Source organism: Salmo salar, chromosome ssa16 (assembly GCF_905237065.1).
Source record: "Salmo salar chromosome ssa16, Ssal_v3.1, whole genome shotgun sequence".
In the NCBI taxonomy this organism is placed as follows: domain Eukaryota; kingdom Metazoa; phylum Chordata; class Actinopteri; order Salmoniformes; family Salmonidae; genus Salmo; species Salmo salar.
Genome location: NC_059457.1, coordinates 6,419,210 through 6,434,078, shown reverse-complemented (window position 1 = coordinate 6,434,078; position 14,869 = coordinate 6,419,210). Strand labels below are relative to the sequence as shown.

The following is a 14,869-nucleotide window of genomic DNA, read 5'->3' as shown; positions in this document are numbered from 1 at the left end:
TCTCTGACGGCTTGCATCCCCTTGTGGTCCTGAAAACCAAAGAGGGCCAAACATTTTCCTCTGAAACCACATATGTATTTATTTGATATCCAGGCACCTGGGGCAGACTAGAAATGTGACTTACACTAGAAATGTGAGTAGCTGAGCCAGTTTAGGACTAGACAGAGGAGCTTGGCTAAAAGCACACTCCTCATTTCTCTCTGCTGACCTCCACCTCCACATAACAACACAGGCTAAGTTACACTGGCCTCTGTCCTCCTGTCCCACCATTGTGGGTACTTGACAGTTTAGGCTATTTCTCCACCCAACACATAGGAGACTCACAGCTGCTTGTAGCATTACCAAACATGGTGGTAGAGCAGAAACAGAGGGAAATATTACCTCTAAATGTGGCTAGATTAACCCCTTCTCTTTCGGACTTGATTCTTTATCGTGCGCTCCCTGATTCCTTACACCACAAAAGGTAGGCTATATACTATAAGTGTCAGGGAGAGATAGGGGTAGAGAGAAAGAGACAGAAGAGAGAGAGGAGGGAGAGTGACAGAGAAAAAACGAGAAAGGGAACGAGGATGAAAAAGACAAAGAGAGAGAGAAAGAGAGATGGGCCAATAAAGTCATGAAGTGTCATAATTTGCCTGTACAGATGGCAGGCTGGCGCCTTGCTGAATTTCATTGTTCCTGCAGAAAGTGTGCTACAGACAGTCTGCCAGTCACTTGAACACAGCAGCAGTGAGGAAGGAGAGTTATTCTCACAACCTGTCAGCCCCACCACATTCTGAATGTATGCCTTATGACAAAAAGGAGCTGATAAGAGAATAACACAGTGTGGAATATAATTAGATGTGAACATCCACAACACAAACTTCAACACAAACAGCTTGCTTTTCTTAAAGGCCCAATGCAGTAGTTTTTATATTAATATCAAATCATTTCTCTGTAACAATTAAGTACTGTTTCCATTAAAATGGGGAGACATTGCCTTTTTTGGGGCAAAAAAACTATTTCTCAGGCAATAATTTTGCTAGGACTGTCTAGGAGTGATCTGAGTGGGGAGGGGAAAACTGAAACAAGCTGTTTGGCAGAGAGGTTTGGAACTCTTTCTTATTGGTCTATTAACCAATTTGCCGCATGGTGATGTCACCATGGAAAGCCGAAACTACCGCCCATGCAAACTTGATGATTAGAAGGTCCTGTTTAGATTGTATTTTTAACCAACAACTATCAGGAAATAACACTGATCAAATGTTTTCACACTTTTATAGTGTTAGTTTCATCAGATGTTGCACAATATGATAAAACACAGGGAAAACAGAATTTTGACTGCACTGGGCCTTTAATCGAAATTGTTCATATTTGCCAAGTAGACATTTCCATCCTCTCTCCAAGAGAAAGCAAATGTTGTTTTCATCATTTTGTTAAAATGTCTCACTTGCTCCTAAAAGCATGTAGCATCTGACAAGAATCCCAGGGGAGGAATGAGTTAACAGCAATACAGAGATATGAAAAACCATTAAGGAAATACCTCTTTGCAGTCAAATGGGATACAAATAAGGGTTGAGGGGTATCCAGATATTCATACCGTCATACCGGGATATATGGTATTACTGGAAGTGCACACAAAAGGCGCTATTTATTTTGATGCACAAAACTATTTAGGCAACAGGGATCTTGATCCAGGGAGGGGATTGATTTTCTCTGCTGTAAAAAAAAAGAAGCTTGATCTTACCATCTAGCAAGTTAGCAAACCAAATGCATAAGTGGAGCCCTGAACTGGACATCATTTATTTGGCACATCATGGGGGGGGGGGTATTTCTGGATGATAAACCATAATGCAGTTGTGTTCTATTTGTTCCTTCCCTGGGATAATACTCAACTAGCTCTCGCAGTCTCATGTCAGAATTAGACGTTGATCCATGTTTCAAACGTTCAAAAAATGGCGAAGTTGTTGCAAATGTCAAATTTCAAAGTGTTTAGGCATTAACTCAGAATGGTTAAGGTAAGGGTTAAGGTTTGGGATAGGCTTACAACATAAATCTCAAAATCAACTTTCTATCACTGGATTCAAACTTGCAACCTTTGGAATCCGAGGCAGATGCTTACGCACTTTCACCATCCCTGTCCACAACACCGGAGCAAAACCAAACCTACTTACAGCGATCACTGCTTCCCTGTCATCTCCCGACGGCCTCAGACACGGATGGACGTCGAATACTGACTTGTATCACGGGTGACCTGGCTGTAATACTGTATTCACAAATGTTAATGTAAGCCACTCTTGTATGCCAATGGTGTGTTCCATACTTGAATGGGGGAGATGAGTGATATTGTTATAATGTAGGGCAGATGTCCAAACAGAATGCTGACTCTCTCGGTCTCCTTCACTCTCTTACACACACACACACACACACACACACACACACACACACACACACACACACACACACACACTGCTCCCAACTTTAGGCACCAAATAGAATGTAAGGAGCACACATACGCTCCTTCCCTTTCTCAAACTCTCTTGGTCTCCTTCTCTCCCATAAACACACACCACTCTCTAATCTCCCACAAACACACACACTGCTCCCAACTTTAAAAACGTTTGGCACCAAACACAATGTAAGGAGCACCAGAAAGAGATCGATTTTTGATATAGTTAGGCCTATATGAATCCTACCTTTGAAGCACATTTCATGAGTAGCAGACCCTTTTCCTTTCTTCCTGTGCGAATCAAATTTGACTAAACCTACTGTCAAGTTGCCAGGTTGTTAGCTAGGTAAATCAAATGTATTGGTTACATACATGCGTTTAGCAGATGTTATTGCGGGTGTAGCTAAATGCTTGTGCTTCTAGTTCCGACAGTCCAGAAATATCTAACATGTAATATCTAACAATTTCACAACATATACCCAATACAAACAAATCTAAGTAAGAAATGGAATTAAGAATAAATATATGGACGAGCAATGTCAGAGCGGCATAGACTAAGATACAGTGTCACACCCTGATCTGTTTCATCTGTCTCTGTGCTTATCTCCACCCCCTCCAGGTGTCGCCCATCTTCCCCATTATCCCCAGTGTACTTATACCTGTGTTCTCTGTTTGTCTGTTGCCAGTTCATTTTGTTTCGTCAAGCCTATCAGCGTTTTTTCCCGTGCTCCTGTCTGTCTCTAGTTCCTGTTTTCTATCTTTCCTGGTTTTTGACCATTCTGCCTGCCCTGACCCTGCCTGTCATTCTGTACCTTGTTATACGGCCCTGGATTACTGACCTTTGCCTGCCCTAACCCTGAGCCTGCCTGCCTGCCATTCTGTACCCTTCGGACGTTGCTCTGGACTATTGACCTCTGCCTGCCCTTGACCTGTCGTTTGCCTGCCCCCATTTTTGGAATAAACTTTTGTTACTTTGAAACTGTATGCATCTGGGTCTTCTCCTGAGCCTTGACATACATTAGAATAGTATGGAATACAGTACATACAGTTGAAGTTGGAAGTTTACATACACTTAGGTTGGAGTCATTAAAACTCGTTTTACAACCATTCCACAAATTCCTTGTTAAGTCGGTTAGGCATGACACAAGTCATTTTTCTAATAATTGTTTACAGACAGATTATTTCACTTATAATTCACTTTATCACAATTCCAGTGGGTCAGAAGTTGACATACACTAAGTTGACTGTGCCTTTAAACAGCTTGAAAAATTCAGAAAAAATATGCCATGGCTTTAGAAGCTTCTGATAGGCTAATTGACATAATTTGAGTCAATTGGAGGTGTACCTGTGGATGTATTTCAAGGCCTACCTTCAAACTCAGTGCCTCTCTTCTTGACATCATGGGAAAATCAAAAGAAATCAGCCAGTCTGGTTCATCCTTGGGAGCAATTTCCAAACTGAAGGTACCACGCTCATCTGTACAAACAATAGTATGCAAGTAAAAACACCATGAGACCACGCAGCCGTCATACCGCTCAGGAAGGAGACGCGTTCTGTCTCCTAGAGATGAACGTACTTTGGTGCGAAAAGTGCAAATCAATCCCAGAACAACAGCACAGGACCTTGTGAAGATGCTGGAGGAAACAGGTACAAAAGTATCTATACCCACAGTAAAACGAGTCCTATATCGACATAACCTGAAAGGCCGCTCAGCAAGGAAGAAGCCACTGCTCCAAAACCGCCATAAAAAAGCCAGACTACGGTTTGCAACTGCACATGGGGACAAAAGATCGTACTTTTTGGAGAAATGTCCACTGGTCTGATGAAATAAAAATAGAACTGTTTGGCCATATTGACCACCGTTATGTTTGGAGGAAAAAGGTGGAGGCTTGCAAGCTGAAGAACACCATCCCAACCGTGAAGCACGGGGGTGGCAGCATCATGTTGTGGGGGTGCTTTGCTGTAGGAGGGACTGGTGCACTTCACAAAATAGATGGCATCATGAGGAGGAAAATTATGTGGATATATTGAATAGAGGTCGCCCGATTATGATTTTTCAATGCCGATACGATACCGATTATTGGAGGACCAAAAAACATTTGATGCCAATTAATCGGCCGATTTTTATATATATATTTGTAATAATGACAATTACAACAATACTGAATGAACAATGAACACTTTTATTTTAACTTAAAATACATTAATAAAATGAATTTAGTCTCAAATAAATAATGAAACATGTTCAATTTGGTTTAAATAATGCAAAAACAGTGTTGGAGAAGAAAGTAAAAGTGCAATATGTGCCATGTAAAAAAGCTAACGTTTAAGTTCCTTGCTCAGAACATGAGAACATATGAAAGCTGGTGGTTCCTTTTAACATGAGTCTTCAATATTCACAGGTAAGAAGTTTTAGGTTGTAGTTATTATAGGACTATTTCTCTCTATACCATTTGTATTTCATATACCTTTGACTATTGGATGTTCTATTAGGTACTTTAGTATTGCAAGCCTAATCTCGGGAGTTGATAGGCTTGAAGTCATAAACAGCACAATGCTTTTACGCATTGTGAAGAGCTGCTGGCAAACGCAGTAAAGTGCTGTTTGAATGAATGCTTACGAGCCTGTTGCTGCCTACCACCGCTCAGTCAGACTTCTCTATCAAATCATAGACTTAATTATAATAACACACAGAAATACGAGCCTTAGGTCATTAATATGGTCAAATCCGGAAACTATCATTTCGAAAACAAAACATTTATTCTTTCAGTGAAATACGGAACTGTTCCGTATTTTATCTAATGGGTGGCATCCATAAGTCTAAATTACATTGCACAACCTTCAATGTTATGTCATGATTACGTAAAGTTCTGGCAAATTAGTTCGCAACGGGCCAGGCAGCCCCAACTGTTGCATATACCCTGACTCTGCTTGCAATGAACGCAAGAGAAGTGACAAAATTTCCCTAGTTTAATATTGCCTGCTAACATGAATTTCTTTTAACTAAATATGCAGGTTTAAAAAAATATACTTCTGTGTATTGATTTTAATTAAGGCATTGATGTTTATGGTTAGGTACATTGGTGCATCGATTGTGCTTTTTTCGCAAATGCGCTTTTGATAAATCATCCCCCATTTGGCGAAATTGTCTGTCTGTGTTAGGAAGAAATAGTCTTCACACAGTTCACAACGAGCCAGGCAGCCCAAACTGCTGCATTTACCCTGACTCTGTTGCACAGAACGCAAGATAAGTGACACAATTTCCCTAGTTAAAAGAAATTCATGTTAGCAGGTAAATATGCAGGTTTAAAAATATATACTTGTGTATTGATTTTAAGAAAGGCATTGATGTTTATGGTTCGGTACACATTGGTGCAACAACAGTTGTGAAAAACTGAGTTGAAAATGTATTTGGCTAAGGTGTATGTAAACTTCCGACTTCAACTGTACATATGACACGAGTAATGCGATACGTAAACATTATGTAAGCATTATTAAAGTGACATTATTAAAGTGACTAGCGTTCCATTTATTAAAGTGGCCAATGATTTCAAGTATGTGTATATACAGTGGGGGAAAAAAGTATTTGATCCCCTGCTGATTTTGTACGTTTGCCCACTGATAAAGAAAGGATCAGTCTATCATTTTAATGGTAGGTTTATTTGAACAGTGAGAGACAGAATAACAACAAAAATATCCAGAAAAACGCATGACAAAAATGTAATAAATTGATTTGCATTTTAATGAGGGAAATAAGTATTTGACCCCTCTGCAAAACATGACTTAGTACTTGGTGGACGGCATGCTGCACGGCCAGTGATATGGCCTCTGCAGAAGTTGGGCATTCATACTTATTGCGCTTCACGGAGCAGCGCAGAGCTGCCCCCCCCCCCCCCACCCCACCGTCAACCTATCATGTCAATGGGGAGCCATACGGAGCACTCTGCATTGTTACAATATTTGGGAGGCGCACAGCAATGAGGTACAGAGCTCAATTTTGTCTCTGCATGCCACCAGAGGCTCGGCAATTGCGTCACACCCTCCCGAGTTTGGGCTCCCGAGTGGTGCAGCGGTCTAAGGCACTGCATCTCAGTGCAAGAGGCGTCACTACAGTCCCTGGTTCGAATCCAGGCTGTATCACATCCGGATGTGATTGGGAGTCCCATAGGGCGGTGCACAATTGGCCCAGCGTCGTCCGGGTTTGGCCGGGGTAGGCCGTCATTGTAAATAAGAATTTGCTCTTAACTGACTTGCCTAGTTAAATAAAGAAAAATATGAAAAATATGGAGCATACAACCAGATTTTCGGATCACGCATAAATTAGCTTTGAGGGCTGGTAGGCGATGCAGCTGGCTGATTACAGCTGTGGATATTATTGGACCTACACAAAATTCAACTGAATTTATAAACAAAACGGACTTAATAAATAATAATAATAATAAATAATAAATAAAAGATCAGTAGGGCTGAAAAAGTCGGTAGTATCATTTGAAACAGTACTACGGTACTCCAAAATGTTGGTATCATAAGTATCATGACATTTTGGCAACGTGATATTACCGTGGTACAGGTCTACAGTGCAACACTACTCAGGCCAGTCGGTAAACCAACTAGCAGTCAGACGAGAGATGTCGATAGTGAGTGATGGACTGAGGAGCTTTCTCCTCACCCAACAGTATGGCACTTCAGAATGACAGTGCATTTTATGGCCAGATAACCATTTCCAATGAGCTGACAACACATAGAGGTGACACAAATTGGAAGTGAGGTTTTCCTGGAAGCAGGAAGACACGGGCTGAGTCTGAAATGGCACCCTATCCCCTATGTCGTGCACTACATTTGACAAGAACCCTATGGCTATATACAGTCCAGTGTAGGGAATATGGGTGCCATTTTGGATACAGACACATTGTGGATGGAGACAGTTCCAGATGGCATCCACGCAGAACTTTCACACAATCACAGGATTTGACAATAACAGATCTATGGAGTATAGCCTTAGGAACTAGAAATAATCTATCTGTGAGCACTATGTTTGCTTTGAGTTGTGTGTGTGTGTGTTTCCTGCTCATTAAACACAGAAAGGTTTAGTCTTCCCCCCGACTCCTCCTGTGTTAGAGATGGATACGCGCGCACACACACACACTTCAGTGTTGGATATGGATACACTCACAGTCGCTCAGTTGGTAGAGCATGGTGTTTGCAACGCCAGGGTTGTGGGTTCGATTCCCGCGGGGGACCAGTACGAAGAAAAAATGTATGAAATGTATGCATTCACTAGTGTAAGTCGCTCTGGATAAGAGCGTCTGCTAAATGACTAAAATGTAAAATGCAAGCAGCATGAAGGCTGTAAAGTATGAGCAACAACAACAACATAACCCATAGCCCCTCCATTACAAGACAAAGTGATCAACTTCTGCTTGATTATATTATTATGAAAATGTTAACGGCTCTATAATTTCAAATAAATACTGATGATAATCACAGCAAGCATCAAACCCTTATTTAAAGCAACCCGATTGTCACGCTGTAACCTTTCAGAGCCACGTGAGTGTGTCTATGAATATTGCCTATGCCACTGCCACAGTATTACTGGGATAAGATCAAGCCTGTGAACCTGTGATGCCTGGGAGTGAGTCATACAGAAGGCTGGAGCTTGGAGGTGTTCTACTAATCAGAAGCGGAGCAGAGACACAGGTGGACAGGCTGTTGGGATAGGACTTTGGGGGAGTAGTACACCACACACACACACACACACACACACACACACACACACACGCACACAGTGTCGCTGAGAGCTCAGCTGTGTGACAGTTCATCCATCACAGTTACACAGCACATCACCGTCCTCCCCTGATGTGTACTGGATCTGTCAGCATGATGGAGCAGCCTAGACTGCACCAGCAAACAGGACAGGAGAAACAGGGACAAAAAGTCAATAAAACTTCATTTGGTCCTATTAATAACTCGTAACAGATGGAATTCTAGCCGATACCCTTCAGGAGCAACTTTGGTGAGAAGTTATGACAAGGAACAAACAAGCACTGTGATTTTGGCTTTTCTGATGTGCAGGTTGTGTTGTGGTGGTTTCTACTGGCGATACAGTACGTGACTATCAATCATGAGAAGGACTGACTCAAGTTGCTTTGTAAATAATTGATTTTCAAAGGGTATTGTACTCATACTGTAGAAGAACATCAAACGTACATGGACATCTCCTAACTTCACATTCCACAATATCTGTAGGATGGAGTCCTTGAGCTGCAGTGAACTATATAATTGGCCAATAAGATTCATTTCATGCCTGTCATGGTTACTGTTCAAAATTGCATAAAAAAAATAATAATAATAATAATAATAATAATAATATATATATATATATATAAAAACAAGGCCTATTCAATCTGGTATGCATTATAATGGAAACCACTGTAAATAATCAAGCCTAATGTATAGTCTAGGCCTTTCTATGACTGAAACGATATCATTGATATCACTATACCTAGTCAGTTGCACAACTGAATGCATTCAACCAAAATGTGTCTTCCGCATTTAACCCAACCCCTTTGAATCAGGGAGGTGAGGAGGGCTGCCTTAATCAACATCCACGTCATTGGCGCCCGGGGAGCAGTTGTTGTTGGGGTTTAACTGCCTTGTTCATGGGCAGAACAGTAGATTTGTTCACCTTGCATGGTCAGGGATTCGAACGAGTGACTTTTTGGTTGCTGGCCCAATGCTCTTAACCGCTAGGCTACCTGCCGCCCCATTCCACAGATGAGTTCTTAGGGTAGGCCTACTCTGTTTACACTGACTGCTTCTGATTGTGTTTTATCATGGCACAGCATATCCTGTTGGGCATTTTCTCTTTTAATCCTGTTTGTTTGGGTCCAGAGAATACAGATTTGTACCGGGTCTTAGACTAGCTCTCAACTGCAGCAGGGTAGAATGGAAAACTGGTAAAGTAGAAAATCACATTAAGTCCCTCTCCTCCCAAGAAAGACTTACATTTACCTCACAGGCTTTTTCTGAAATTACAGCAGAAAAGACCTTGAAAGAAATATTCATTTCAACTCTTGTAGACTGAACGATGAGCGATACATGACTCCTTGCTGGGAGATTGTGAAGCACTGAAATTAATAGGATGTAGAAACACTTAATATTCACATAGGCTATTCACAAGGTAACTATAGGGATATAAAGTAGCCTAGTTAACGTACCAGGCATGTACAGGAACTTGCAATTAAAATACCCATAACGAGCTCATAACAACTGGCATGCAACGCACTACTTTCAACATAGGATTAAAGCCAAAAGCAATATTATAAACTGGGTGGTTCGAGCCCTGAATTGTGATTGGCTGAAAGCCGTGATACTGTATATCAGATCGTATACCATGGGTATGACAAAATATAAATTTTTACTGTTCTAATTACGTTTGTAACCAGTTTATAATAGCAATAAGACACCCAACAACTCCACGTTGTGTCGTGTGCATAAAAACAGTCCTTAGCTGTGGTATATTGGCCATATACCACACCCCCTTGGGTCTTATTACTTAATTATGCCCTAATACCGACTGATCACCATATACAATGCATTCGGAAAGTACTCAGGTGACGCAACAATAAAATACACATTTACAATAGGCCTATATCTAAAAATACATACAGCCAAATGATATACAGTGCATTCGGAAAGTATTCAGACCCCTTGACTTTTCCATAATTTTGTTACGTTACAGCCTTATTCTAAAATGTATTAAATATGTTCCTTCCCCTCTTCAATCTAAACACAATACCCCAGAACGACAAAGCAAAAACAGGTTTTTAGAAATGTTTGCAAGTCTACAAAAAAACTAAACTGGAAATATCACATTTACATAATAAGTATTCAGACCCTTTACTCAGTACTTTGTTGAAGCACCTTTGGCAGCGATTACAGCCTCAAGTCTTCTTGGGTATGATGCTACAAGCTTGGCACACCTGTATTTCTGGAGATTCTCCCATTCTTCTCTGCAAATCATCTAAAGCTCTGTCAGGTTGGATGGCGAGCATCACCGCACAGCTATTTTCAGGTCTCTCCAGAGATGTTTGATCGGGTTCAGGTCCAGGCTCTGGCTGGGCCCCTCAAGGACCTTCAGAGACTTGTCCCAAAGCCACTCCTGCGTTATGTTGGCTGTGTGCTTAGGGTCATTGTCCTGTTGGAAGGTAAACCTTCTCCCCAGTCTGAGGTCCTGAGCGCTCTGGAGCAGGTTTTCATCAAGGATCTCTCTGTACTTTGCTCCGTTCATCTTTGTCTCGATCCTAACTAGTATCCCAGTCCCTGCCTCTGAAAAACATCCCCACAGCATGATGCTGCCAACACCATGCTTCACCGTAGGGATGGTGCAAGGTTTCCTCCAGACATGACGCTTGGCATTCAGGCCCAAGAGTTCAAGCTTGGTTTCATCAGACCAGAGAATCTTGTTTCTCATGCTCTGAGTCTTTTGGTGCCTTTTGGCAAACTCCAAGCGGGCTGTCATGTGCCTTTTACTGAGGAGTGGCTTCCGTCTGTCCACTCTACCATAAAGGCCTGATTGCTGGAGTGCTGCAGAGATGATTGTCCTTCTGGAAGGTTCTCCCATCTCTACAGAGGAACTCTGGAGGTTTATCAGAGTGACCATTGGGTTCTTGGTAACCTCCCTAACCATTGCCCTTCTCCCATGATTGCTCAGTTTAGCCGGGTAGCCAGCTCTAGGAAGAGTCTTGGTGGTTCCAAACTTTTTCCACTCAAGAATGATGGAGGCCATAGTGTTCTTGGGAACCTTTAATGCTGCAGACATTTTTTGGTACCCTTCCTCAGATCTGTGCCTCGAAACAATCCTGTCTCAGAGCACTAAGGACAATTCCTTTGTTCTCATGGCTTGGTTTTTGCTCTGACATGGACTGTTAACTGTGGGACCTTATATAGACAGGTGTGTGCCTTTCCAAATCATGTCCAACCAATTGAATTTACCACAGGTGGACTCCAATCAAGTTGGATCTCAAGGATGATCAATGGAAACAGGATGCACCTGAGCTCAATTTCGAGTCTCATAGCAAAGGGTCTGAATACTTCTGTAAATAAGGTATTTCTGTTTTTATTTTTAATACATTTGCAACAAAAAATTTTTTTGCTTGTCATTATAGGGTATTGTGTGTAGATTTATGAATAATTTGTATTTTATTTAATCAATTTTAGAATAAGGCTGTAACGTAACAAAATGTGGAAAGTCAAGCGGTCTGAATATTTTCCGAATGCAGTGTATAATAGTCTCCCATTCTGGCAATGCCTCTGTAAATTACAGCAACATATTGTTCCAAATATGCCGTTGTAAATGCTTTGGTGAGTCAGATTGCAGTTATTTACAGTCCTTGGCCAAAATAGTGTTGTTTTCTTTTCCAGGGAGAAAATTAACATAATCTAGGTGTTGTGTAGTGTCCATAAATTAAAGACAGGCATAATACTTTTCTCAAAAACAAGATGAAGGCAGAGTTAATATTCATAATCCATTTTATGTTTCATAAAATGTACTAACAGATACAAGCTTTTTTGCACTAGGACCAATACACTTTTCACCTCAATGAGGTGAATAAGGACCACATTTCTTTCCATTGAAGTTGAATATTAACAGGCACAATTAGGCTAGATATGATTGATGCAATGTGTCGGGACGAGACTGTGGAAGGCATCAGTGTGAAAGAAAGATGCATGTCTTCATCTTAACAGCAGACCTTGGTTCAAATACCTCATACTGTGCGCTTAGGAACACATGGTTCTAGTGCAGAAAAATTGGTTGAATTAGGGGGTAAATTTGAAATGTGAAGTAATGACTAATAACCTTACACGTGTAGCCTGTATAAGCACCACACATCACAGATAGAGCCTAGATCTTTAGGATATGGTTTCACTGCCACCTACTGTTTTATGTTCTAACAATAAATGATGTTCAAAACTTTCTGTTGGCCAATATGCCACTCTACAGGCCACTAGGCCACACTACATCATCAGATAGTGTATGATCAGATTAATACCCATGACCACCAGCTGAATGACAGAGCTGATGACTTGACTCTTTCCAAACGACTGATGGACGCCCTCTCTGAGAAAATACAAACTGTTGTTACAACCGTTCAAGATTGGACATTCATTCATGTAAGCCAGGGCTCTCCAACTCTGTTCCTGGAAAGCTACTGTCCTCCAACCCTAATCTAGCGCACCGGATTCTAATAATTAGCTAGTTGGTAAGCTGAATCAGGTTATATCTAAGCTATATCTCTATAAAACATCAGTGTCAGAGATTGAATATAAATAATATGCCATGTTTCCAATGTTCACCAAGACAAAAACACACAATAATCTTTTTCGATATTTCAATAGTAAACTTAAACTTAAACTTGGATATGAACAAGAAGACCATGATACTACCTTCAGGAGGTTCTTCGCGTAGATAAGGTGGAATTTCCTCGTTGTTGGAGTTGTCTACTGGTGTTGAACTGCTACTGCCTTCCTCCACCACCTCATTTTCATCGCTAGGGACCTACAGGACAAGACAGTGTGAGAATTGCATCCACATAGGCCTAACTGAATACAGAATATTATATTGGACTGTTATATATCATATCAATGTATTTACCAGTTCAGATGAGGCCATAATTCATACAACATAAACAATAGTATGCAGTATGTCTATGAAATAAATAAATGTAGTATAAGAAAGCTAAAAAAAAAAGCTTAATATGAAGACGTAATGTTTGATATAAGAATATAAAACAATATAAAATAATAGAATAAAGAATGATGAGGTGGCTCTAGGCAAAAAATAATCCTATTACACTGACACACATCATTGGCCAGACAATAGAGGCAGCTGGAATACTGTGACAGCATCATGTCAAAGTGGCTACTGAGTATCATGTTTCTGTAACCAACATGAACACAAAGTAACCAGCAACATGTTCTGAAGCAGTGAAGTCACTACATACGTAGCAAACAGGTTCTTGTTTTTCACTGAAAGAGCATCACTACTAGCTACTGTAGTAGGCTATGCAGGGGGAGGGACTCTAGTGATGTCGTAGCTACACGATGTGCATTTTCTTCTGTGTATGACGCCAACATTCGTACAATTATGTGATACGTCTGCAATACAATTGCAATAAAAACAATGTTTTATTGATCTTTAATGCGAACAGCACAGATTCCCACACAATACGTACATTTCAAAACCATTAACGTTAGCTTACGATTTCAACAAAAACAAAATCACCCCTACTCACCTTCATCTTCTGCTAGCTAGAACCAGAAGACTGATCTTTTTCCGAATATTGCCAATTCCACCACACAAGTAAATTGAGCTAATAAATGTGAAGCAAAAAACACAAAAGGTGTTAAAATACCCATATAATGGGGACCAGAGATTAGTATTGCAAAATGTTGCAGTGTTTTGCTGTCAAAATAATAACCGGAAGTGACGTTTGGGATGTTTACTGAATTCTTCATCTTTAACTTGTAATGATGATTTTCAGTCGCAAGGGGATAGCATCGAGTCAAATAATTCCACGAGCTGCGTAACGGTCCATTATTAAATCAAATCAAAGTTTACTTGTCGCGTACACACTTTAGCAAATGTTATAACGGAGAAATGCTTATCTTACTACCTTCTAACAGTGCAGTAAAATGTCAAACAAGTACACAAATAATCCAAAACTACAAACACGAAATCAAGAAATGTTAGAACGAATCCAATTAACAATCCCAAGTAACTGTGTATCAGTAGTACAAATACAGTATATGCATACATACACTGAAAATATATACTAAGAATTATATATACAGTAGTATATATATTAGAATGAGCTATGTCAAGAATCCAGTATATAAATACACAGTTTGTATAAACAGTGTATCAAACATGCAATGTACAGTAGAAGATATATAAAAAGCTATGTTGAGAAATCAGCATAAAGGAAAAAGGGGATACCTAGTCAGTTGTACAACTGAATGCATTTAACTGAAATGTGTCTTCCGCATTTAACCCAACCCCTCTGAATCAGAGAGTTGCGGGGGGCTGCCATAATCGACATCCACGTCTTCGGATATAAACACACAGTGTGAAAATCAGAATTAAAGAAACAGGAAGTGTCCAGTGTGAATGTTTCTATATACATGGGACAGCAGCATTGGCTGTGTGGGTGTGGGTGTGAGTGTGTGCATATGTTGCGAGTATGGGCATATATGTGTGTGTTAATGTACAGAAGCAGTCAAAAGTTTGAAAACACCTACTCATTCAAGGGTTTTCTTTATTTTGACTATTTTCTACATTGTAGAAGACATTTTAACTATGAAATAACACATATGAAATCATGTAGTAACCAAAAAAGTGTTAAACAAATCAAAATATATTTTATATTTGCGATTCTTCAA

At 40.4% G+C, this 14,869-nt stretch overlaps 1 protein-coding gene across 1 annotated transcript in view; it reads right to left on the bottom strand.

The window, feature by feature from the left end:
* Positions 1-13,929, bottom strand: part of zgc:101566 (Transmembrane protein 263-B-like) — a 47,992-nt gene extending 34,063 nt beyond the window's left edge. The window contains exons 1-2 of the mRNA XM_014147801.2: positions 13,723-13,929; positions 12,875-12,986 (exon numbers count right to left, since the gene is read on the bottom strand). Of these exons, the coding sequence (XP_014003276.1) occupies positions 12,875-12,986; positions 13,723-13,728 (118 nt within the window). The 5' untranslated portion in view covers positions 13,729-13,929. The remainder of the gene's footprint in view (positions 1-12,874; positions 12,987-13,722) is intronic.
* Between the last annotated feature and the right edge of the window lie 940 nt (positions 13,930-14,869).